The sequence below is a fragment of the Corticium candelabrum genome, chromosome 1 (genome assembly GCF_963422355.1).
Source record: "Corticium candelabrum chromosome 1, ooCorCand1.1, whole genome shotgun sequence".
NCBI classification, from domain to species: domain Eukaryota; kingdom Metazoa; phylum Porifera; class Homoscleromorpha; order Homosclerophorida; family Plakinidae; genus Corticium; species Corticium candelabrum.
In genome coordinates, this window is record NC_085085.1 from 10911320 (window position 1) to 10937476 (window position 26157).

A 26157-nucleotide genomic window follows, 5' to 3' on the forward strand; every position below is an offset into this window, starting at 1 on the left:
TGATGACTTGCTAGTTGTTAGTCTAATATCAGAGGATCTAACGTCAGAGCTATAGTGTGTTTCTTACCCAAATATGGCAGAAAACCAATAGTGTAACTGTTTAGCTGTATGTCTAGCAAGGTTTCCGATTTGAAAATGGATGGTAGTTTCAAAAAATGAATTGAGCTGTATACGATAATTCTAAGTTCTACATACAAGATTCAAGATAGTATGTTAGATTAAAAAACTAGTTGCTCTGCTCAACATAAAATAGACACTTCAAAATAGGTAGTTGCTGCTCTTGCAGCGATCAAACAAACTGTTTCGCATACTTGTCATAACTAGATCGAGCCACGATGATTTTACGAACACAACCAGAATCGACCCTTGCTGATGAGTGAGTTTCACTCTGGGTTGTCGAATCTGTTTCTGACAAATTCTTCTCTGTTGTCTCATGACTGCCATGTGATGAGAATGAAGACGAGTGCGACAAATCGGCTTTGTCTTGATAAGTCACAAATCTGTAGAGATGTGACGTACTGTCAATAAACTGATGCTGGCCTTCAAGAGGAGTCGGTTCATGCAGGTGTGATTTGTCTTCCAGCTTTGCGACACGCTGGATAACCTCATCGTCTAACAGCTGTTGACCAAGTTGTACAGCATAACCATTCTCACTGCCAGTTACTGCACGAGACGGTGGTGTGGTGATCAGTGGCGAGCTCGAGCTCATCATGTCATCGGCATTGACAGATGTTGCTATCTTCGTTTTCAGTGCTACCACGGTGTCCGTGAATTCTCGACCAGTGAAACACTTGCGAAGTCGATGCAGACTGTGACGTAGATCATCAAGCAATGGAGTTCCACTAGCATCGGACAAAGAGATACTTTCCTCCTATAAAAACAATTCACTGCCACAATGTTGGAAGCTAATCATCTTCATTCTCACCTGTTGAGACAACTGATTGTATACAACGATCAGTTTCTGAGTTGATAGAGCATGCAGTTCGAGGAGTTCAAATACGTATTTCTGATACACAAACTGCAGTCAAAGATTTAGTTGCACATCTTAGTACCATTTGACTTACCGCATTGGTAACCAGCACATCCATATCAAGGCCAGCACCACCGGCATGAAAAAACTCAACTAACAACTACAATAACACAACTACTCTTATACACTAGTAACACAATATAAAATCATACATAATATAATAGGTCACGTGTTACGCAGTAGGCGGAGCAAGTACATATGTCACGTGACTGTCTTGTGTCAAGTGGCTGTCTTCACACTATACTGTACCCTAGCGTTTAACACCTCGGGTAACACTGTAAGATCATTCATAATATCATTTTAGACCATTGATAAATTAGATGTTGTACTGGAGTCAGTCATGATTCTAGATCTACCAAACTTTCTACATACATCAGTCGTGTCCGAACTTAGCTCAACTAGTAACTTACTGCAATCGCTCTCAGATACAAAAGAGCCAAATTGCGCGACTTGTGTCGTTTCAGCAAATTGTCTGCAAACTCCTTGAAATCCTATAACAATAATTTACAATCAACGAGCTACCCAACGTCTCTAACGACATACAGAAACAATGCAGTCCCAGAGACAATGCAGCAGTCTGGTGAATGTGTGAGGATATAACAAATTTCCGGCTGCATGGAGATGGCGAGAGAGATACTTCAAGATCGGATCAAGACGTCTCGCAAGCGGATATTGCTTTTCCGGTAGAGTAAGCGACAACAGCAGCATCAGAGACGGCTTGACAAAATGGTTCAACTAAATACATTCAAGACACGTATTCAAGTTTTAGCATCATTTACAAAATAATACAAAATTTATACTCGATAACACATCAGCCTGATCTGAGCCTTTTCAACCCTGGCAAGTCTCTCGTCCATTTTATGAAGACATGATGTATCTGACGTGGCACTGGTCATTGACTGCTGACTAGCATTGGCCTCACGACAAACATGATTTCGCTTGACTGGAGAACAAGGAGACCCATTAGCGACATGTGCAGGAGATCCATAATGATATCCACTGTCAAAACTGGCTGTTGATTCGGCCGGTGTGAACAGCGATTGTTTAGCAATACCCATCAAATGAGCATGTAATGCAGGCAAAATAGCACGAAGAGCCGTCACATTATTGATCCGAATACACATCTACGACACATACAGACTCAAGCAATGCCGCAATCATCAAACTCCACCAACTAGATATATACTTACGTCAACTGAAACTTTCTCAAACGCACTATTGGGAGTGTGTCTTTGACCCGCCTTCTCATACTGAAGACAGTCGGGGACAAAGTCTAAAACAAGAGAGTGCATACAGGCACACGTATTACATTTGAAATTATCCAATACAAACCATAGTCATTAGGCTGTTGGCCTATTGGCACCATGTGACGACAACCCCACAAAAGTTGCTCCTTTTTGCAATCTAGAATTTTGATCAATACCTATGAAATCAGGGAAGAGGTAGTAAGTACAGAAGTATACGTAACTCGCACGACAAACCTCGTCACCGATCAGATGCCGAGCTACCTGCTCTGTTAGCATGCACAGATCAGTACAGAGCATGTTGTTAGCGTAGACGATAAGAACATAATTTAACAACTGCAACAAAGAAGAGCAATTTATTAATTGATATCGATATGTAATCACTTAAATAGACCTCTACAAGTTTGTCTCTGAGTACGTCTTCGATGTCGTAGTTGTGCTCCAAGAAAGAATGCTCATACTTAGTCGAGGTATAGCTACGTTCGAAGTAGGAAATTGGAGACTCGTCAGCTAAACTGGTTGATTGATTTTGGTTGTGTGATGATGGTTTGGGTGTCAACAAGCAATTAAGGTTTCCCATGAATCTTGCCATTCGAATAAGTCCAGAGATGATGTCAAAGACCGAGCTTGATATCGGTAGCCTTGGTGGCTTAGATGGTCTTGCATTATCAATAGGGCAGAAAGTCCCTTCCGTTATTCCCGTGAGGCTGTCTGTCAAACTTGACTGCGATCTCACTATAGAGTTTGCCATTTCAAGGGATGTCTCGGCTAACCGGTGAATCCTATCAGATCCACTTACACAGCTATTGTCACTAGGAAAGGTAGCTGGTTGAACATCAATTTTAGGTGACTGCTGCCTGTTGATCGTAACTGGCTGACATTTTAGTTGAGTCTGCATCTGACTACATGATCTTGATCCACACGGTGGCTGCACACTATGCTCACACTCTGTCTTCTTTTCTACACTATTATTAGCATTAACAGTGAGAGGTGATGTCAAAGCGCCGGTTGATTCACTAGCAGATGTTGCATTCGGTTGTAATTGAACACCTACTAGTGAAGGACCTCGATCTGCAGTAAAGTTGGACATCAATTTCAACAAACACGGGCGACTGACACTGATAGCAACAGGAGTAGCGTTCTCCAAAGAATTACTTTCGACAAGTGAGTTGCTGTCAAATGGAATTCCTCTTGCTTGTGATTGTTTTCTACTTGTCTTTCTCTGCTTGCTGTCACCATGATGTAACTCTATTTGATCGATCGGTTCTCTCTGAGCTAGTGACCGAGTGCGACGAACAAAACTTGGAGACTGTTTCATTTCATCCCCCTGTGCCAATGCCAGTGATCCAAACGTAAGAAGTTTAGTTGGTTTTCCATCAGAAGAATCCGTTTCATGTCCCTGAGTTGCATCAATACCAGTACTATTTGCAAACATTGATTGAGGCAATTCTGTCTGTGACGCTTGTTCGAAAGATGCCATCAGTTCATTGTCATTGGGTCCCGACAGTCTTCCAATCGATACGCTCGACACGCGACTTCTGATACTATCTGCCATGCTTATAGTGCTACCCGACCGTTGGCTTGTACTGGAACTGCTGTATGATGATGGTCGATGAACTAAGCATGGTACTTCCGAATCTTCACCTTTCACTCGTGATACTCGAGTAAACGCTGATCTGCTTGATGGTTGAAGAACCGATGTCGGTTTTGGTGAGCCGACATCAACATCAGGACTACACGATTTCAATCTACCACTTGACAAAGGAAGCTGAGTACTAAGGCTGAATGATACAATTTCCCACTGTAAAACATTATTGTTGTATATAAATATACTGCAAAATTGATATGCCAAAATAAGTAAAACAAATGGTTTATTGAGCTTATTCCTTCATCAACATCTGACAAGCACAACCATTAACATCTCCATCAATAAAAATAACCTCTTTTTCAATATTATTACATATCAACATAATAAGTGTACTTCAAACGATTCCACTATAGCAGTGTAGTGTGACAGCAAACATTGAATGAAGGTATGGCTAAAGAGGTTTTGACATAAAATACATTATTAACCATAAGCAGTTAACTTAAGAAAACTAGTAAATAATTTCAACACCTTTGCCACTATACCAAAATGGCAAAACATTGACGTATCCCCTAGCATCATGATCTGATCAACGTATCGTCTCACATGAGATGGACATAACAAATAGTTAATATGTAACAACAATGACTCACTAACTACACTATCCAACATAACAACATTTGGTTACATTAACTATTCTACCTCATCATGAGCCACAGATTTGACAACCCAGTCTAACAGTTGATTCCCAACAGGATCCAGCCACATGTCAGCAAGCTTTTCGACAAACTGATCTCGCCATACCTGCATTCTGTAATACAATACAAAACAATTAGACAAACTAAACACACCACCACCACCACACGACAACAACACAACAAATAAGCACAACCAACATTTATAACACCCTAGCAATGTTCACCAAAGACCATTCATTTTTCTGCTTTATTTGTCTAGCATTATATTTAGAAACAACGAGAACAAGAAACAATCCCTTGTAAAACAAGAGTTCTCTATAAAGTAGCTAGTTGAATTGTGATTTTAGTAACGAGCTCTTCTACCTTTGTACATAACATTGTCTTCTTATAATAATACGATTACAAGTTTCTTGAGTTATTAGGCAAATCAAGTTATCACTATTTAATTAAACTATATGTCATTAATGATACTGAATGATATATTATGCATGTTGTCTAAATACTAAAACAGAGAAGTAGCTCCCTTACAAAAGCACCTTTACAAGATAATAGTGACAAAAGAAACCTTCCTGTATAGTAAGCTGTTGCTGAGAAGACAACATCACACACACAGACACACATGGACACAGACACAGACACACACACACACACACACACACACACACACACACACACACACACACACACACACACACATGATCATAATCATCAAAGCCCTCCATACAATTCACTACTGTATTAATACAATCATGTGAAATACAACACAAACTTCCGACTTTAAGACAGTCTTGTCGTAAATGCCAAACACTAATAAACTTGTTTCTTCACTGTTTATGTCTGCCAACTGCCATGACTGTCTTGTTTACTTTGCTGTATTTATGCCAAAGCAAAATCAAAGACGTCATGTCATGCAGTGAAATCAACTCTAACAGTCAGATGAACTGTGGCGCCTTACCAAGTGTAACAATCACAAACAGAAAAATCAAAAGATACATTATTAATCTCACTCTGGAGTAATAATGGCAGACCACATTTCATCCAGTTCTGTCAACTTGTAAGCAAGACTGAGCATTTCCAAATCCAACTGGTCGGGAACCTATCAACAACGAATCGTTAGCCGTGTTCTCTTCGCTTACTTACTGCGTCAAACTACCGGAACATATTTCTTGCACATTATCGCCACATCGTCGCAAAGCATCCGATAAAACTCTGTGACTGCCAACTTTGTAACATTAAAAAATCTAAATACACAGAAATACGTCACGTAAGCGAAACAATACACATCATGCATTGTGTGCGCTCACTCTTTGAAAGAAGCATGAAAATAGTTCTTATAACTGGCAACCTCGTCTTGAATAAAGGTCAAAATTGAACCGATCTGTCAACGTCACAAACACCTTGGTTCTACTGGAGAAATCGTTTCCACTTGACGTGACTTACCAACTCTGGAGTCACGGGCTGAACGACTGACCACACACCCATTTCTGCTTGAGCAATTGTCTTGTGCCGCTCGTAACTCTTAGCAAATCCATCCTAAAATAATAAAGAAGCACTAATGCACAGTGCAAACCCTCCGCATGCCAAAGCTTTGCAGCTTGAATGTAATTAGTCAGAGCCAATTAGAAGAGCATGAGAAAGAGACTGACATCTGGTCACGTATTTGCCTCAATCAGCAATCACGTGTTACGCCATTGCCTAGCAGACCGGTCAGTCGGTCGTATATCACGTAACCGGCTTGCACTACTATCCCTAGCGTTTCATGCGTCAGGTACTAGCATTAGAAGAACTCAACTGATCAACTACATCACATGTATTACATGATGTGAACGAAATTCAATAACAATAATAGTATTATTCACAATGTGTGTCAATACAGCGTGATACAAGCCTTACCACGATATACCGTTGTAAGCATTCGTCAAGTGACAGACAAGCCATAGCCGGATCAACATACTGATAGCCACACAGTGCTGTTCGTAACAGCTCAATTAGAGACGCTATTTAACGCAAGGACAGTTACAGAAGCAGAAAATCAATAACGACAATCAGACATTTACCGAGTCCTTCGGGAGGATCGTTTTGAGGAAACAACCGCTTGAGCCTTGTTAGCGAATGCTCCGCCTCGCGACGCAAATGCACTACCGACGTCGTGAGCATCTCCAACTAATAAATATATATGCAAGCAACGATCGTTAAATCATTAAAACGTTCCATTGCCTACAAACTTGTACAAACCTCCTCTTTCGTGATAACCATCTTTGATGAGTCTGTGGGAAGTAGGTCTTGCACACTTGCTAAAACAGCACTTGTGTGCTGAATGTACCAGATGTCATTCTCAAAGTGTCTGCAAATATATCATGTGGCATATACACAACACGATCGTGATGCACAGAATGAGATTTCAATGTAAGACCTAGCAAGGTAATCTAGGTAGACCAATCTTCTATACATTTCACCCTTCAGATACGAAAATTAACATCATGACAATAGTATCATAGACACGGACTGTACTGCATTTTGACATTAACACAAGTACATGTTTGTCACAGAGTCCGTCTGTCTGTCTGCTCGCCTGCCTCTCCGTCTGTCCGCCCGTCTGCCTGCCTCTCTCTGTCAGTCTGTCGGTTGGTCTATGTATTTATGTCATTATGTCACTCTGTCTGTCTCTCTACATTGTCTAAAGTTTGCCTACTACGCAATAATGTAGTTAATGTACAACAAATAGCCAAAACTTTACACCACTTAGTACAGTAAAACACTATTAACACTATTTGTCTGGTTTCACCGTTTGCCGTCTGTCTTTCTCATTTCCCATGACTGTGTATCCATATAAGGTAACGTAACGTACCACTCCAAAGCGTAGACCGAATTCTCGAAGTAACCTAGTAGCATTCGCTGAAAGAGGCCTAGATGGTGGCAAGTCTTTCAGGACAATGTGATGTCTCCCCATTGCAGTTTTAGTTTGCAAACTGATACACAGAAAGTTATACCAAACATGTAACTATCATGGCATCTATCATTAGCACCTAGCTACTTTGGACAGCAGCTTTCGGTAGAGACTGTGATAGTTAGGTCGACGACCTTTCAGGACTGGTCGTGGATAACAGTATTGCCAAAAGAGACTGATTAGATGGCGGATCTTCTGCTTTTCCCACTGTGCCCATTGGTCATATGCGTTTTTGTTCTAAAGCAATACAACAACAACTGTGACACCCTTACAGTGTACACAACAACATTAATCGACTGCTAGCGTACTACATGTACATATCACTATTACGCTAACCACAAACGACTGCAGTTGATAATACGGATGTGAGTTGCTTTCAAGAAATGACAACTGTGTTACCAGTTCCTTTGCCAAGATCTAGAAAATGCACCTGTTGGTCAACAAAGTCCCACTCCACTTTTTAATAAACTACAACACAAGCACAAACACACAAACAAATACAAGCAAATGTACCAACAAAAATGAATTCTAACTACTCTCGTCTTGCACCTAGCATCTGTGTCTAGCTAACATAGTGGTACAGCTAGCCCCAAGTAGTCAACAAACTCTTCTATTCAATAGAATAAACATGTTAAGACAACTACAAGTAGGGTACTTAGTAGTCAGTTCATCAAGTGTCCTATTTCATGCAGCAGTTAGTACATCTATTAAACCTTTCCAATCAATACAATCTGATTCTCAACACATTAATATATATCCCACTCCACAAAACATAACATTCACATTTGAAAACAATAACAAACACAATGCAGCATACTGCGTGCACACACACACACACACACACACACACACACACACACACACACACACACACACACTCACACACACAGTACCTCAGATGGATTCCTTCTACCATTCATCTCTCTGAGATTCCGCTCATGAGCAAATTGCTGCTGCTCTGTTTGCTTAAAAAGATTTCTAACGTACAGTTTCAGTCCATCAACAGTTACAAGATCATCGTCTTCCAATGCTGATGGCCTGGCCAGCTTAGGCGATGATCTAAAACCTGCGGGTGACTCTTGCAAGAGACCGTCAAAAGGACTAGAAAGCTCATATGGAAGACGAGAAGATTTCGACGCATCAGGCTGTGATAAATACTCTTTACTGTGATGCCTTCCATCATTTGTGTTGAACATTGCACATGGACTTGGAGAAGGTAACTCTGGAGTGCACAAGGCAGGAAAGTGTGCACACATTAAACAGCTCCGATAGAGAGTTAAATCCTACAACATAAAAACAGGCCCTAGATCAAAGGATGTTTTTAATTTTGTTATTGAAGATCTGTGCAATCAGTAAAGTCTTTATACTAATTTAATCCAAATTGTTTGTCCTTCATTACTACTACCTACCATAACTGGCTGCTAACTACACAATTCTGGCAGTATAGTTTACATTATTTTCTAACAACAAGAACTCAAAAAGCAACAGGGAAGAAATGTTCACAAGGTCCTACTTAATCAACCAGCCACTAAATAGCATTTCAACTAGTTGATCAAAATGTTCAAACAATGTTTGACAACAGTTACCAAATACTGTAAATCAACAAATGTTCATAACCTATTTAATTTTGTAAATTTCATAAATTGCAACAATTTACTAAGAATTTACTAACTTAAATCACTTACTAACTTTTGTAGTTCAGATATCCATCAATACTTAGATTTTATTTATTTTATAGTTATTCTACTAAACGCACAAGAGTAAAGTCCGCTTGGCTCACAGGACATAAGGCTCTTCCAGTTGCTCAATCTCTTCATTTGTGGATGCACATGTAACGCTGTCTGCATGATTGCCTTCCTCGTTTGGATTTGGCAGAAACGGCTTTTTCAGCTCAGCGTGGCACTAGTCGACGAATGGGTTTTTGTAAGCCAAGACATCAAAGACATTGAGAATGCAGTACAGTACAAACATATATACCACGCCCATTAAACGTGTCCAAAGTAGGCGTGGTTAACAGCCTGTTGGCCTCGCTTTATGTTTGTGCGCTAAGCTTCCAAACGTTACTTTTACAGCAGGTAGATAGCCCGGATACCCAGATACAAGCAAACAGAGCTGTATATAGAGTCTATAGTTCAAAGAATCTACTATGTCCGGAAAGATGAAGCTAATGTGTCTGTGCAAAGTGACTGTCCTACTCCTAGAGTGTCTCACGGTAGGATTGTCGGGACAAAGGACTGGTAATCGTAAGAATTGGGCGCAAATCATGAGATCGTGAGACATGCCTGTAAATCGTGAGTTGAGAGGTCTGCTTCTTCTAGGGTTAGGGTTATGTCAACAACATAGCATATCTCAGTCACACCCATGCAATGCAAGACTTACTCATGATTGTGAGGCTGAGATCAATGCTTTTGCATAGAAATAATCACCTCTATTGTCTCATATGTGATGCAACCACTACTACATGTTTGCTAGCCCTCTGCATTGCCGGTAATACCCTCAATAGTTAAGGCCTGTCCACACTGGCAACTGGATCGCGATCCGTCCGATCCACATCGCGAGGTGGTTTCGATTGCGATCGGCGGTTGAATCCAATAGAAATAGTGGGCGTTACCTTCACGTACGCTACGCGTGCAGTTGGAACATCTAGCACTCCTCACTCGTCTTTGTTCTCGCTCACCTTACGTCGCTGTATCAGCGCTTTCCACAAGCAAAGAAGCCACACATACACAATGGTCATCAGTCACGTGATATCAAAATGAGGCGGAGGTATCCTTTTCAAAGTGCAGTGTGGATGCTCGCTATCCCGATTGGATCGCGATCCATTCTGGTCTAGTGTGGACAGGCCTTAGATCAGCCTGCTGGAGTAATTAATTAAATTGGCTGAATACAAACCAATTGACTTTTTGTCATTATCAATAGACCAAATCGACATCTACACAAACAATAGACCAATATTGTCGGCACTAGGAACACTTACAACAACTGATTACAGAAAATTAGTACTGTGCACATGCTTACCTCATCACAAAGTACAACTGCCCTACTCAGATCACACGCAGTCACAGTGTCACTGCCATCTCCAACGTCATTGCCACCCTTCACCTGTAAAACAGATACTGCAACACGTGTCACAGCGTGACAGAACAAGTCACAAGACACACCACTCTCATGTTGTTGAACGTCCTGGGAGCTCCCATATTCAACAGAACACGATTCCTCCTGCAAACAGGATGCAACCACTCAATTACACAAATCAATAAATTAATTAATCAATCAATCAACTATTATCCGTGCGATTCAGTCCTTCACAGTCTGAGTACGTCATATGCATCTAACAAAAAATTGCCACAACTTACTCCAGCATTCCAAAATAGCGATGAATTTCGTCCGTCAATCTTCCATGTCTGCACAATAACAACAACACGCAATCACGCGGAGCAACGCAGCAAGTGACACAAAACTGCGACAGCGAGTCTGAGCGACTCTAGCTCTACAAGCTACAATGTTGCAAATCTCACTCTACGAGACAGTCGCTCGACATGGCCGCCGCACGAACACTTTCTCCGCCCGACAAACGGACCTCTCCCTTCTGTATCAATCCAGCAGCCGTGGCGTGCTGATAGGCGAGAGGCGACTCAGTCTTGTTCTTGTACTGCAGCCACTTCTTCTCTTCCGACCGAAAGAGCTTGGTCAACACGGACCTGAGCAAGAGAAGCTGCGCCGAGTCGCGTCTGTCCGTCCATTTCCTCGTCTCTAGCTGCGAGAGCGTCGACTGCATAATTTGCACAGCTTGTCTCGTGACCGACGCTAACAAGAGCCCGTATAATCTAGTAGCAATGGACGTGAGGAACTCTGTAGGCGTTATTGTGACCAATTCGGCGGTAACGATTGCGTGGTACCCGTTTCATATGGTAAAGACGCTTATTCAGGTGAGTATTCGTTATCGCGCGGCGCGGGTGCTCCCTCGTTTGCAACGCTAACGTTTCTACTCGAGTCTAGGTCGGTCATGAGCCGCTCGCTCCTTGCGACAGCATCTCGTTTCCCTTTTTCAATCGTTCCGTGAGACGCTTTCCGTCCGCGTTCAGCTACGTTGGCTACATTCGTCGACGCGACGGCGTTTTTGGCCTCTATCGAGGTCTCACGGCGAAACTGGTGGAGAACGCGGTCGGCTGTTTGGTGAGCGAGTACGTCATGCACGCGGTGAGGCCCGCGAAGACGAAACGAGTGCAAGAGCTCGATCTACGGACGGTTGACATCCGGGACTATGCCGTGCACGTGCTGAAGGAAGGCGTTGAAACGATGGTGGCTCGTTCTGCCGGGTTGTTTTTCAGTCAGCCTTTCTACGTCATCAGTCTTCGCGCGCTCGTGCAGTTCGTTGGCCAGGAGACGATGTACAACGGGATATTCTCGTCTATCCGGGAAATTTTGTGGCAGGAAGGCGTGACGGGTTTCTACTCCGGATTCATTCCTCGACTCATCTACGAACTGTCCGTGTTCTGGATTGCGCACACCGTCCGCTCTGTTGTTGAACTCTTAGTGGCTAGATTTGGAGATAACGAGGAGAAGGAGGACGACAACGATGGTTCTCAGTATCAATTCCATTTTGTGGCCAGTTTTTTGGGCTCTCTGCTTGCCTATCCCATTCAACTGGTTGCAACGCTAATGTCAGTCAACAACTGTGGACTAGAGGCTACTCAGCCGCCGGTCATGCCAGTGTTTGCTGGTGTGTGCGACTGTTGGTCATATTTGAGATCGAACAACATGATGAGACGAGGATCCAGCATATTTGTGAGAAGTGTACAGTGATTAGTGCAGCATAGAGTAACGACACGTTACTACACAATTCGAGTTCTAGCTGTTGGCTTTTGTCTGATTGTCAAATAGTTTTTGTATTTCAATAAACGGTGCGAGCTAGTCTGATCAACTATCTTTATGATTTCTTTGGTATTCGTTAGTGAAAACAGCAATGGCCGTTTGATTTTCGGGCAAATACAATGTACAAGCAACTACATTTTAAAAGTGACCCTATGGTGTGTGTGTGTGTGTGTGTGTGTGTGTGTGTGTGTGTGTGTGTATGTGTGTGACACATTGAATCACGTCCACTGGCATACATGCATGGTACAATGATTCTATAAATTAAAGTATATTTGACAGAATTCTAGCTATAAATTTGCATGTGGTTGTCATGCAACTCAACAGATTAGATACACAAAGTATTTAATTTAATTACCATTGTCTGTAATGGATCGGTGCAAAGTAGTTCAGAGTGGACACCCGTGTTTCAGTTTCATCAATCCACCAGTTTTGAGAGAAAGAGGTTCACTTTGGTGGAAGTCCACCAACTCCACGACATTCCTAAAAGCCTGCATTACACAAGTTACATAAATAATTACAAATACATATTTACTCCACACACTGTACAAACACACCTTTTCGTTGGCTTTTTCCGCGCCCACTGAAAACATGTTGTCTGGACGCTTCCGAATTCTGAATTCAGGTTAGTCATTAGACAAACTAGCAGGTATATACTTAACTAAATGTAACAAAAATGTTTGAAACACAAAGAACCAAAGATGTGTTTACGCTGAAGCAATGGGCGGGGGGAGGGGCACTGAAAGGCACTCAAATATGAATAAAAGATGAAATGGCAAAGTCACATACGTATATAATACTTGACATAAGTGTGAATGCAGCTGAGTTTAGAAGAGACCAGACCTCAATCAGTAGGAAATAAGGTTACTTGACCGTCGGTGTGAATACACCCACAGGATACTTACTTATAAAGATATCATGGTGGCTATGTCTTAGCATAGATTAGGTAGCTTAACAGTTTGACAAAACATAGAAATCAATATCACCATATTTCTTTGATTAAATGCCATCCTCGATTAAACGCGACAGCCGAGAGTACAGATAAAATATAAACGCTGTCCTCGAATAAATGCCACATTTCAATGAATTCCAATAGATCTAACAAGATCTATTGCTCAAACTTTGAAGAAGAAAATTGTACGTGAGGCAAACATTTTCTCTAGACTACCCTGATACTGTTTCACCACACGATGTCTCAAAGTGTGAATGCGTACCAGTATCCTAAGTGTTGTTCTCTTGAAAAGGTGTCAAACATACAGCCCGCACACATACACACCCCAAAAAAGCACAGACAGACAAACTTTAACAAATAAATGCCGCCTCTTGAATAAACGCCGCCCTCGTTTAAACGCCCGGTTAGAAGAACCCTAGCTAAAAATAAATGCCCCAACATTAATCAGTGAAATACAGTAGTCTAATCTCATTTATTTAGTGACTACAATGCACTTCTACCGTCTTTGTCTCCTTGAATGTGAACAACAAACCTCAAGCTAACGTATTGTCAGCAACCTACTATCAACTTTCTGTCTATCTCAGCGTTGTGATGCACTGTCTGCATCCTGATATCAAGCACGATCGTACATCCAAGGCTTTACTGTCACTATATCACTCACAAGTGCTACAATAAGCATGCAATAACAATTTTTGCTGAAACCTTGCAAAGCAGTCGTCTTGAAACTAAATACCACACAAAGTCTTGATACCAATATATTACCTATGTGGTACAGTGTACTGTGATTTGATATAACGCTTCAAAATAATGAGTCAACCAGAAACACCAGTCGGAGATGGCACAATCAAGACAAAAAAAGTCTGATTTATGCTCTCAAAACTGCAAGAAACAATGTACTCATGTAAACCTGTGAAAACAGAAAGTTGCTAGCATTTTCTATGTAACAATGGCACATTATTGCCAAAACCAGCATAAATGACAATAACTCGAGCAAATATGGAGTTAGTTTCACTGGCCAGCATATCTGCATTCTGCTCAGTAAAACCCTGATTTTCGCTCGCATGTCAATTTCAGGTACAATTAGCTGGAATCAGACACAACTAACTGACTTCTCAAATATCTTCACTGATACACATATCTACACAAACGTTAGATAAGTGTGCAATAATGCATAGCAATTCCATGGATGATACACTAAATAATGATGGCAATGATCGTACATGTAAATTCCATCATCATGTGAGACCATTCCAATATCATGCAGTTCGTTAGCTTCGCTGTCTGTCTGACTCATGCCAGCTTGACACCAACACCCACAAGCCATTTGCAAGCTAGGAACCACTTTATAACCTGTATGTAATTCATTTCCATGGTGACAGAGTGCTACAGACTAAAGCCCTGTTCACACTAGACCAGAATGGATCAAGATCGAATCGTGATCCTGCTGATCGTGATCCGATTGGGATAGCGAGCATCCACACTGCACTTTGGAAATGCTACCTCCGCCTCATTTTCAGTATCACGTGACTGATGACCGACGTGTACGTGTGGGCTCTTTGCTTGTGGAAAGCGTTGATACAGCGACATCAGGTAAGTGAGAACAAAGACGAGTGAGGAGGATTAGATGTTCCAACTACACGCGTAGCATACGTGGAGGTAATGCCCACTATTTCTAATTGGATTCAACCGACTGCAATCGAAACCATCTCCCGATGTGGATTGGATTTATCGCGATTGGATCGCGATCCAGTTGCAAGTGTGGACAGCGTAGCGGTCAGATTGTGATCCAGTTGCCAGTGTGGACAGGGCTTAAATACAGTATTAAACAATTTCATGATGTGAAATTCAGGGCATTCTATCTCAATCATGTTTTATACATATTCTGCCTCTATTTTAATCAATTAAGTAAATCGGTTTTACTCAGGCTGCTTGACACTGTTTTAGCATCACGCTACAACTTAAAATCCATACTAGACAGTTTTGTGATGCTAAAATTAGCAATTCCATCACAACTGTGTTGTTGTACACACTTCTACCTTACAAGTAACTTAGTTAATAAGTTCTTAGGAATATTGCTTGGTAAATTGCAAACTAATTATTGTGTTATTACATATCCACAGCGGGGTGTCCCTATAATTTGTCCGGGTCAGTATTTTGAGTACATAGGCTATACTCGCACCAACCTGCCGATTTTGGGCCAGCGTGACGTAAGGTTACTGACAGACAGACAGACCAAAGCAAAGCAAAGCAAAGCAGCCCCGATTGATTTTTTATCACTGTTTGAGCAACCAGCCCTGCACATTTATGTGGTAAGCCGTATAAAATGTTTGAGATGGTCTTAATTATAGCTCAACTTACAAACTCTTCACACAAATAATTTCACAACAAGCAATGAAGTCTTACCTAAGATGCTTTATTTCTCCTTTATAGAAAAACGAAATAGAAAATTCTCCTGGATAATTTTTGCTGTTTCTCACCATGAATAGCCCATCCTATCATTCAATCATGAATGAATGAAAACCTGTGATAAGCTTGGCACAATCAGACCAGTTGACTCACCTGACTGCTTCTCTTTAGTGCAGCTTCACATGCCTTTCTGTCAATATCACCTTGAAACCAATCATAATCTTCCAATTTCTGACAAATGCAAAGCAGTAAATTAGTAGTCAACAACAAACCAGTGGCATATGAAGACAGCTAGAACAACTGTACGTAATATAAGAACATGTTTACCAAAGCAAACCACTGCACGTTCCTGCATACGGTCTTACATAGAACAAGATCAACATGCATAGTTTTATATACATGAACTGGAAAAGTTGATTACACAATTAGAGGAATGACTGTCTAATATCATCCATCATCCGTCTTTTCCTTGTTTTTAAACCCAGACAACCTTCAAACTCCCAAGGCCATACTTGCCAGGATTACTGTACAACCTATAATTATAGTAATCAGTCACAGCCAAACTTTCCAGACAACAATCTCTTCTTCAGCTGTCACAAACATAATACCAATAGGCTCGCCCAGTCCTCCTTCATGTGGGGGTGCATAAGATCACGTGGTTTCACACAGAGTAGTTGGCCTACTAGAAGCATATCTCATAACATGATAGCTTTGGACATACACTGTACGTAACCCAACTCATAACCACATGATCCTATGCACATGTAACAGCTAGTGCATGTGTTGCAGCGGCCCAGCACGAAGACTGGGCACAAGTCCATAATACCAGAATGATAATATGTAGCCATCTGGTGAGAACTGCTCTATATTTCTCAACTGTTCAATTAAACATTCTTGGTAGTTCATGCACAAAAAAGATAATGACTGACAGTCTATTACATAAAGTATATAAACTTGTCTATTGGTCTATTTAACTGTTTGACATAGTACAGATCCACTAGTTAAAGTTGCCCGTATACTATTTCTCACGTGCAGTGTATCTGTATCCTATCTATCATAAATCAAGTGACAAAATATCCAACCAACCAAACATCCGATAGGGCTATAACAACACGTAATGTGAGAAGAGATAGTGTGCCAAATTGAAAACGCCAATGAAGTAAGAATGATTCTGAAGAAAAAAAACTCCGAAGTAGTAAAGACAGACTGTTGCAAACCAACGAAAATACTTAATTAAGAAACCACATAGAATGAAAAGAAAAAAACCAAAATTGCACAACAACAGATAAAGACTTCCTGAGACATGAGAAGAGCCTAGAGTAAAGCAAATGTGTGTGTGTGTGTGTGTGTGTGTGTGTGTGTGTGTGTGTGTGTGTGTGTGTGTGCACGTGTGCACGTGTTCGTACGAGTGCTCACCGTGTTTATTTACTATAAACAACAATCAGACTAACTAACATCCATCCAGGCATTGCCTTAGAGCATCCACCAAATTGATCTGGTTGCTGCGTCAAAAACTAAAATTACATTGCCATCAATGCCTGACTACCCAAAAAGCACTAGCTGATGTTCATAATACTAAACCAACTGAGAACATAATAAATCTCGCCAAAATTAGAGACAACCACAACCAATCTCAAACATACATCAAACAACTAGACACACTGACAAAACAGACAAACAAATACATACTTAGTTCTTATATTAGTAACTGAAGCTGAACCCTCACTTCCACAGCTATGAGCCTTCTAGAAACCATGACAGAATTGTCACAAAGTATTACAAATTTAGATGCCATTTTCCTTCTAAGAGCACTACTTGTACATCTATCAAAAATCATACAAAGCGATTGTCATTTCACATGGCCACAAAGTCCATAATTGTCAAAGTAACAAAAGCTACAACATGCAAGACTTGACAGTAGCTTGTGATTACACAATGTTAGGTTCCATAATTATATTACACCAGCTAGAAAAACGAGATATCGTGTTAGGTTTGTTGTTTATTTCCAACAAAAATTCAGTACACTGTTCTGGTAAAAACTTTCATGAACATTGGCAGCTATGATTGGCGGGTTCATCCATTGCCTATGGTTGCTACCTACGATCACATGCAAATACTGCTCCATGATTGAATCATACCAAGCGTGCGAGACATTCCTGAAGTGTGATAGGGCATATTCAGCTACACATCTATCCACATATATAGTCACACAGACCAGAAGTGAGTATGCTGCTCGCTAAGTCACATAATTGTTACAAGGTCCCATTTTTAGCTGAAAGTAGCCATGTTTCAGATCAATTGGCTTACATAAAACTGACCACACAAAATGGAACACCTAGCAGTATTACCAACTTCAGAATTATAGTTAGTAATTGAGGTAGCAGTAAACACACATGACATCTTACATCACCTTTTCTTTAGCAGATGAGAAAGGTTTCATTGGTGGTGGTTTGAAACTTGATGGATAATTGGCACTGGGCATAAGACTATTTGGCTTTGCAGAAACCGGTAATGGTGGCTGATTCTGAATGTAGAAATCAATCAATCACACATACATACACACACACCATTTCCACGTTTATAGACAAACAACCTCAACAGGCGAGGTGCTTCGATTCGTGCCAATTGAACGAACATTTGGCTTCGGAGAAACAGGTAATGGTGGTTGCTGCTGAACATAGAAAAAATCACACACATGCACACAGCATTTCCTTGATTACGAATAGAAACCTCAACAGGCGATATGTTTTGATTCATACGAACATTCGGCTTCGAAGAAACAGGTAATGGTGGCTGTCTCTGTAATTAAAAGTAAATCAAGCACACCACTTGCATGCAAAAAAGAAAAACCTCAGTCGATGAGCTGTTGTGACGTACACTAGGCGGGAAAATGCTTGGCTTTGCAGAAATAGGTAATGGTGGCTGCCGCTGTCAGTAAAAATGAAGTAAATAAACTAGTTACAGCAACAAGAAAACATAACACCTCAGTTGGTGAGCTGTTTCTCTTCATTGGTTTTGGTGATACTGGTCGCCGTGGCTTTTCGTCACTAAGAGCATTGGCAGTACCTCTTCCAAAGACTCCGTTCTCCTAAACAGTAATGATATCATTCATTTCCATATATTCTTGAAATTAATTAATTAATGAGAAACATATCAGCAACATATCAGTAAATGAAAACCCTGTTGCTGCATCCATACTAGATTTTTACAAAAGATCAGCCAGTACAAACTAAAATCAGAAAGACTCAATGAAATACCTGCATGTTGCTTGGTTGTTCAGTAAATCTGTTGTCTTCACTGCCCCGTCTTTCTGATATAGCAGGATTAAAATCTGCTCCGGCTATAACAGGCTTTGTGTCTCTTCCTGGTAATGCAGGCCTTGAATTTCCACCTGGTATGACAGGCTTTGTGTCTCTTCCTGGCAATGCAGGCCTTGAATTTCCACCTGGTACAGAAGGTAGACATGCAGGCCTTGAATTACCACCTGGTACAGGAGGTAGACATGCAGGCCTTGATTTTCCACCTGGTACGGGAGGTGGAAATGCAGGCCTTGAATCTTGACCTGGTAGGAGAGGTGAAATTGCAGGCCTTGAATCTTGACCTGGTACAGGAGGTGGAAATGCAGGCCTTGAATCTTGACCTGGTAGGGGAGGTGAAAATGCAGGCCTTGAATCTTGACCTGGTGCAGGAGGTGGACATGCAGGCCTTGAATCCTCAACTGGTAAGACGGGTTTCGAGTCTCTAACAGGTAATGTGGGCTTCAAATCTGCACTTGGTACGACAGGCTTCATGTCTCTTCCAGAAAATATGGAATTTGAACGTCCATCTGGTACAGTAGGCTTTGAGTCTCTTCCTGGCAACATAAACCTTGAATCTCCATCTGGTAAAACAGGCTTTGAATCTCTTCCTGGCAGAACAGGTTTTGTGTCCCTTCCTGGCAGAAAAGGCTTTGGATGTCTTCCAGGTACAACTTCCATACCTGGTTGTGATGACATTGCGTCCATACCTGGTAATGGTGGTCTATTGTCTGTAGCTGGTAATGGGGGTCTATTGTCTGTAGCTGGTAATGGTGGTCTATTGTCTGTAGCTGGTAATGGTGGCTTAGTGTCTGTAGCTGGTAATGGTGGCTTAGTGTCTGTAGCTGGTAATGGTGGCTTAGTGTCTGTAGCTGGTAATGGTGGTTTTGCATCCATAAATGGTAGTGCTGGCTTACTCCCTCGAAACGGCATTGCTGGTTTTGTGTCTCTACTTGGCATAGTAGGCTTACAATTCCTACCTGGAGCAGGTGGATGAAATTCTCTCCCTTCATGAAACTGTGTTTCCTTCAAATGATCAAAAGTTGGACGAAGACCAGGAGCAGGCAGTGATGGCCTAGGTGGCAAAGCCATATCCCTCACATCATCAACTGAGTCATCTTTACTTGGCAAACGTGGTGGTTTTGAGCGAGCAGGTGATAATCTACCACCATGCCCACCCAGATTGGGTTTTGTGCTTCGATCAGGAAGACTTGGTTCCTTAGGCAAGCCAGATTGTAGTTTGTCTTTAGAATCCTCTCCTGGTCTAGGCAGAAGTGATTTTGGACCTCCACATGTAAATAGATTCATCTTTTGAGCAACATTGCCACTTGGTTTCTGTGGATCTGAAAAGGCTGGATCACCAAATCGTGCAGGAAGAGAAGGCTATTAAAATAAAAAGTCAACAAAATGAGAGCCAATGTATAGTGACGGTCATACCTTTGATATAACAGGAGGAAGGGGAGGTTGGACTTCAACATCATCATCTATTTATAATAACAAGAAGTTCTTACTTACTAAATACTTACAACAAATAAAGAGATCAACTGTCACCAGCGTCAGGTGGTAGATCATAGACTCCCTCTGGACCACCATATCCAAAATAATCTACAGGTGGTGGTGGCTCAGTTGGTGACATGGGCTATAAGCAGAAAATAAACAAATTCACTAAGAATATCACTTTGGCCATTCAAGAAGTAGCACCTGGTTTGAAAAATATCCTGTGCAACCAGGTTGTGACATTACCACAAGGCAAATAACACATTAACTTAGGAGACGTATGTACTTTCATAAATGTGTACCTTCTTGTTGAGTCCTGCAGTATTACACAACATACTTCTCATCTACTTTACAGTGAGCTTAATTTGAGCTATACCTTATTGGTGGAGGAATTCTACGCGGAAGCTGCACATGTACACATGCACACAATTATAGAACAACATGCCAAGTTCGAACAGAATTGTTCTTACCCTTTTACCGGGTGCTGGATCTGCAGCAGCAATGTTACAAAGTAATGAACTAACCAATAACAGTCTGTAGAACAACTCACTTGCTTCTATCTCTGGTACTTCGTATGTTTCCAGTTCATCCGTGCCTTGTGGTGGAACATATAACTAAATCAAATTATCAAATTGCTATCACAGTCCCTTATATGATTACATAATTCATACACTTTCATCCGCTAAGTATTCACGATGAGAGTCTATATCATCTGGCTCTACAAGTATAGTACAAAGTAACATGCTGCAATCAGTAGATAAAAAGTCAAAAGGCAAACCAGGAGCATCATATATCTCTTCATCATCCACCTCATACACTCCCTGTCCGCAAACAACACACATAATCAAACAGAACATTCCAATCACACCAGTACCATGTTTTCACCTGTTGCTGTGCAGGCAATGTAAATCCTGCAGCTTGAAACTTTTGTTGGATGCTCTGAAACTGCAGATGATAGTAACATTACTTAATTAATTCATGACAAAATTTGTTTGTGTCCTGCCTTTTTTGCTCTATCTGCAATCCCTAAAAGACATTTCATAATAAAAAGTAATATCAATAATAATCAATTTGTAATAGTAATAATAATTATTGTTATAATAAAACAGCAATCAATACAAAATGTTTGCACTTTTCCCATACTGCACACCTTATCTAACTGTCCTCACAAAATACCCATTGCTACTTCTGTAGACATGCATTCAGTACAAATTATGGTTAGCTATAAACCCACGTTGGAAAAGACAGTCAGTTGCCCAATGTTGCAGTGTACTTACACAAGTCATCTGCATGTAAAACCTCTGAATAATAGATTAAACATCTGACAACCTAAAGTAACATATCACATCATGCAATATTGTGCAACACCTAAGGCCATTAACAAGCCTTCTACAGCGTTAATAGTGTTAACATCATCACTCAGTTAAGTTTGTCTTCTCTCTTCAGGAATAACTACATACAGTCTTAGCATAACAGGTCCTCAACTGATGAATGGAAACGTTCACAATGCATACTAAACTGTATGTGCACATATACATATAAACAGGAGACTTGCAAATTGAGTGACAATTATAGACTAACCTCAAGAAATTAATTAAATACCATGAAACCTGACATGTTTAAACTGGCATGACCTATGCCCCTCCCTGGCTAATGTTATGAAACCAGGCAAAAAGGAAAAAAGGGGAGAGCCCAAAGTTGTCCATACAATTGTAACAGAATTGTTCTGATAGAGTTCTTCATCAACACAGCAATCAGTAATTCAATTTCAAGTAAACAATTACTCTACATCGTGAGAAAAATATCAAAATCTGACAATGATTTCATGACTAAAACATTCTTTTTTTTGGATGTCATATGAAGAAAATTACATATGAAGAAAAACACTCAAAGACTACAGTGAGTGAAAAATGAAATTGCCTAGTCATTGTTTCATCAATACAATGTATTATGTGACAACATTTAAACATGACAGCATGTGCCTAAAAATCCTGCTTTGTGATTGAACAATTTCCTTCATTCCTGAAGCATGACCAAATAGATATAAACGCAACTTTTTGTCGCCATTTTATAGTGCACTCCTTGTGAGTCCCACAACTTCATCAAGTTGCACTACTACAACCCATAGTTTTTAGTCAATAATTACAAAATCAGAACTACGCTAATCTCACTCTGTTCACTGCTTGCTACATACAAACTGCAAAGTTAGTTATGAAAACCAAGTATACCTTCTGGTACACTGCAATCTTCTGGTGGCTCCTCATATTCAGAATCATCAGACTGATAACATTCAAATATAAAATAGATAAATACACTGTCATAAGAAAACAATACTCAACCATACCGACTCAAATTCATCAGAACCCCATCCACCTCCACCTCCTCCTCCACCCACTACGTCATCTATAACCAAGTAACTGAAAAGATAGAATAAAACAATTTGTAGCTTGCTTACCCATCGCAGTATAGTAATCTGCTTGAGGAACAGGTGGTGGAGCTCCCAAGTCATCTCGTCCAATTTTCTTTTTCAGTTGTCCTCTATTGGTTAGATGACATAATCAGACAGACATCATATGTCAATTTAAAAGTCGTAAAGCTACACTTAGAAATCCACAATAGTTCACAAACTCTTGTATGTCATACAGCTCCTAATCTAACTAATAATGTGTTCACACTGATAGTCAAGTAGCCCTATTTCCTTCTTACCAAAGTCTCCCTTAAACTCAACTGCATTCATACCTATGTCAAGAATACTTAATTCATACTTAGAATAAGGGTCTTTGCCATTTGCCTTATTTTCATCCTTACCTTTAAGTCAAAGTTTCTCCTGGTGTGAATGCACCTAAAGTTACAGGTAGTGTATCATACATGCTGTTGGATGTAAGTATTCATGCACTGCCTCTACACTATACCAATAGACTCTATCAGAGTGTAGATTTTACAAGTCTTCAAGCTTTCCTTCCAAAAACGAGTGGAAGAAATGTCTACAGATGATAAGTACGTGTTTTGTATTTCAGTATAAGTAAAACTGATCCTTGTTCCTCTCTCTTTAGTTTGTACATCTCTACAGGCTCAACAGTAAACAAAATTTCCTAGGGTTAATTTTATAACAATTAAATCACAAGCCATAATTCTCTATTTCTATACAGCAAATACCATGTTTTACATTGTACCAATTGATCTCTTAATTTTCTTTCTATCTTAATAAAAAGACCTGCAAATAGATTAATCTTAAAATATCAATCTAGATGATGTGAAGAAAGTGTGACCACTAACGATACATTTGCACAGTCAAAAATGCGAATAGATGTAAATTCTTCCAACTTCATTGATGTTGAATCCACACAACATAATGTTTCCATACCAGCTACATCGTTTACCATGCAATTTCACAAACTAATTTTTAGTTACCTGAGTCTTGTCATTATTCCTGGCTGCCGACTGATCTGGCTATTTGGTAGAATAGCAAGGGCTTTCACCAACTTTCTGTTGAACAGTACAGCAACAACCAACAACTGCCTTGTCAACTGCTTGTGTATACAAACATCCTATAATCTTACTTCTTGTCTTTTTCATTGATCCGTCGCTTAGAGTTCAGCTCAGTGTCAGTCATGAACTATAAATGAATTCAGCACACAATAGAACACGTCTAAACTGTAAATAGACTATTAAGCTAGTAATTAACTACTAAGCAATCTGTTATAGTCCCTCTTCATTATTGTACTCTCTTCACAATGAAAATTATAACATTAGAAAATGATTTCCTACGTAAAACTAACAACAACATCATGTTGCATGAGGTTAATTGGTTTGCTTTAATTAATAATTAACTTCAGTTTTCTATTATAAGCTTATGCAACTGCAAACAGTTTATTGAGACATTTGCCTTGGTGAGATTTTTATAGGTTTTAGTTGGACATTCCTAATTCATATAATGAGCTTTTTCTAAAGTTATACTCCAATTATTTACAATTAGGTAAAAACTTTATGTGTGCAGAATGAAACCACTTGGTTATGTACATGTCAGGTTTAGCAATTTATTTCAATGGCAATTCCTAGTAAAAGTCAACAACAAGAAACACCAAAAACGACTTATCTATCACACATTCACAACAAAGCCTACTTGGAGAGGGGTCATCCAAATAGTGACTCTGCCCACACAAACATGAAAGCCGAGGTGTGGGAGAGTTCACTTTCAGAGTTCACGCACGAAAATAGTCTTCATGACGTGAACTGGTCTAGCGAATCAACAATCAAACCACAAACAGAAGAACTAGAACTGTCACTGACAAAGAGGCCCCATTACCGTAAAGATTATTACCGTAAAGATTTCGATAGTAGAAAAACTTCTAAATTTAAAACACGACAACTGCTAAATGACTACGAAACGTACGTACCAACAGAGTTCTGCCGTCGATTCTCTCCTCGGCAAACGTGTCAATGCTGCTGTGTAGACCATTCTGTGGAATCACACATGTACATAGTTAGTTAGCAAAGCAGTCATACCGTACCACCTAGCACCAATGCAGTCTGTCGCAACCACAAACTCCCTCTCTTCCTCTCCTGTAGCTACTAACAACGGGAAGTTTACCTGTCGTAACCACTGGAGCAACCGATGGACATTCCAATTCGAGATGTCTTCGTAGTTAGGAAACGCGCAGCTCAGCTTCTTCTTAGGACGAGACATTGCTCGCGTAGCGTAAAATCGATTCTGAAAAAAACGTGAGTATAGGGCGAGACGACAGCTCACGCCAATAACAACAAACACGTGATCAGATTTTAACGCTCCCGGATACTCTTAGTCTTGCGTGAGTCTGGACAGACGTCAAATGCGGGTACAAACGTGCGTACGTAATCTATGATGCGTGTTCTGTGGTACGCACTTACCAAATGGTTTGGTTTGTACCTCCTGAATACTTCCTACAAAGTGCGGCGTCTAGGGAATGAAAGGATCCTAGTTAGCAAGTAGATAAAGTTCTGTTAATTAATTAATGTTGTAGTAATATAATTGAGTAGTACTATTAAAAATGGTGTACACAATGAAAATGAATTGAACAGTGGAGCATTACACACAAGAGTACAGAATGATAACAAGAGCCAATATATATTGACCTTTACAAACTAAAATTGATATCAATGACACTAATTAATATTAATTTACCGTACAAAAATTAAATTTAGATAGAGTACAAGAGGTGGATGTAAATTTGTTAGATATGAACAAACAGCAAATACCTTATATAAAAGATCCATGCTTGAACTACTATTGTAAAATGCTATATGGTTCATTATCCGTCTGATCACACCTCTATGTCGATTCTAAGAGAAGCCACTTGTCAGCATTTAATGACTTGCTCCTCAGTAAACTAACCTCCTCCTTTTAGAAAAGGACGTAGCACAAGAGATGCCCAACGTCCATGAGAATGTCAGCAACAACAAACCCTTTGTTTGCCATATAAGTCCCAGATACAATCGATGTTTTCTCTGGTAGCCTGCACGAAGAGACAGGAACCAATGTCTAGGCTTCGTAACTGTGCACAGGACTAGAATCGCACAACGCCAGCTGGCTAGCGCACTAGCACAATATAAGGGATAACGTCTGTAAACAGCCTGGACGCGGGGTGTATCTT

General features: G+C 40.4%; 3 protein-coding genes across 4 annotated transcripts; 1 reads left to right on the top strand and 2 right to left on the bottom strand.

The window, feature by feature from the left end:
* Positions 1–140: 140 nt before the first annotated feature.
* Positions 141–11341, bottom strand: LOC134190301 (uncharacterized). The gene is made up of 27 exons (XM_062658757.1): positions 11023–11341; positions 10861–10908; positions 10666–10723; positions 10523–10606; positions 8398–8787; positions 7841–7921; positions 7584–7741; positions 7406–7526; positions 6971–7014; positions 6793–6901; positions 6615–6720; positions 6451–6554; positions 5998–6090; positions 5862–5935; positions 5711–5798; positions 5565–5653; positions 4562–4670; positions 2669–4075; positions 2512–2610; positions 2363–2453; positions 2221–2303; positions 1831–2154; positions 1574–1765; positions 1441–1521; positions 1065–1130; positions 926–1006; positions 141–871 (listed from the first exon to the last, which is right to left on the bottom strand). Exons 1-27 carry the CDS (start codon positions 11280–11282, stop codon positions 290–292), a joined length of 5022 nt encoding a protein of 1673 aa, XP_062514741.1. The 5' UTR covers positions 11283–11341; the 3' UTR covers positions 141–289.
* On the top strand, positions 11320–12523 carry LOC134190328 (mitochondrial carrier homolog 2-like). The gene is made up of 2 exons (XM_062658785.1): positions 11320–11433; positions 11504–12523. The coding sequence occupies exons 1-2, from the start codon at positions 11341–11343 to the stop codon at positions 12308–12310; spliced, it is 900 nt and encodes a 299-aa protein (XP_062514769.1). The 5' UTR covers positions 11320–11340; the 3' UTR covers positions 12311–12523.
* A 108-nt stretch (positions 12524–12631) lies between these two features.
* Positions 12632–25278, bottom strand: LOC134190312 (basic proline-rich protein-like). Of its 2 annotated transcripts, none has more exons than XM_062658775.1 (28): positions 25119–25278; positions 24925–24987; positions 24088–24143; positions 23939–24013; positions 22983–23065; positions 22872–22930; positions 22756–22807; positions 21531–21553; positions 21413–21472; positions 21306–21348; positions 21199–21245; positions 21078–21141; positions 20998–21017; positions 20904–20932; positions 20830–20843; positions 20732–20748; positions 20582–20669; positions 20468–20514; positions 18992–20413; positions 18718–18822; positions 18585–18662; positions 18465–18533; positions 18328–18402; positions 18145–18258; positions 15888–15965; positions 15732–15820; positions 12934–12991; positions 12632–12867 (listed from the first exon to the last, which is right to left on the bottom strand). In XM_062658775.1, the coding sequence occupies exons 1-28, from the start codon at positions 25212–25214 to the stop codon at positions 12766–12768; spliced, it is 3126 nt and encodes a 1041-aa protein (XP_062514759.1). In that variant the 5' UTR covers positions 25215–25278; the 3' UTR covers positions 12632–12765. The 2 variants fall into 2 exon arrangements, with proteins under 2 accessions (XP_062514759.1, XP_062514751.1); XM_062658767.1 differs by having other exon boundaries at positions 18328–18405.
* Positions 25279–26157: the final 879 nt, after the last annotated feature.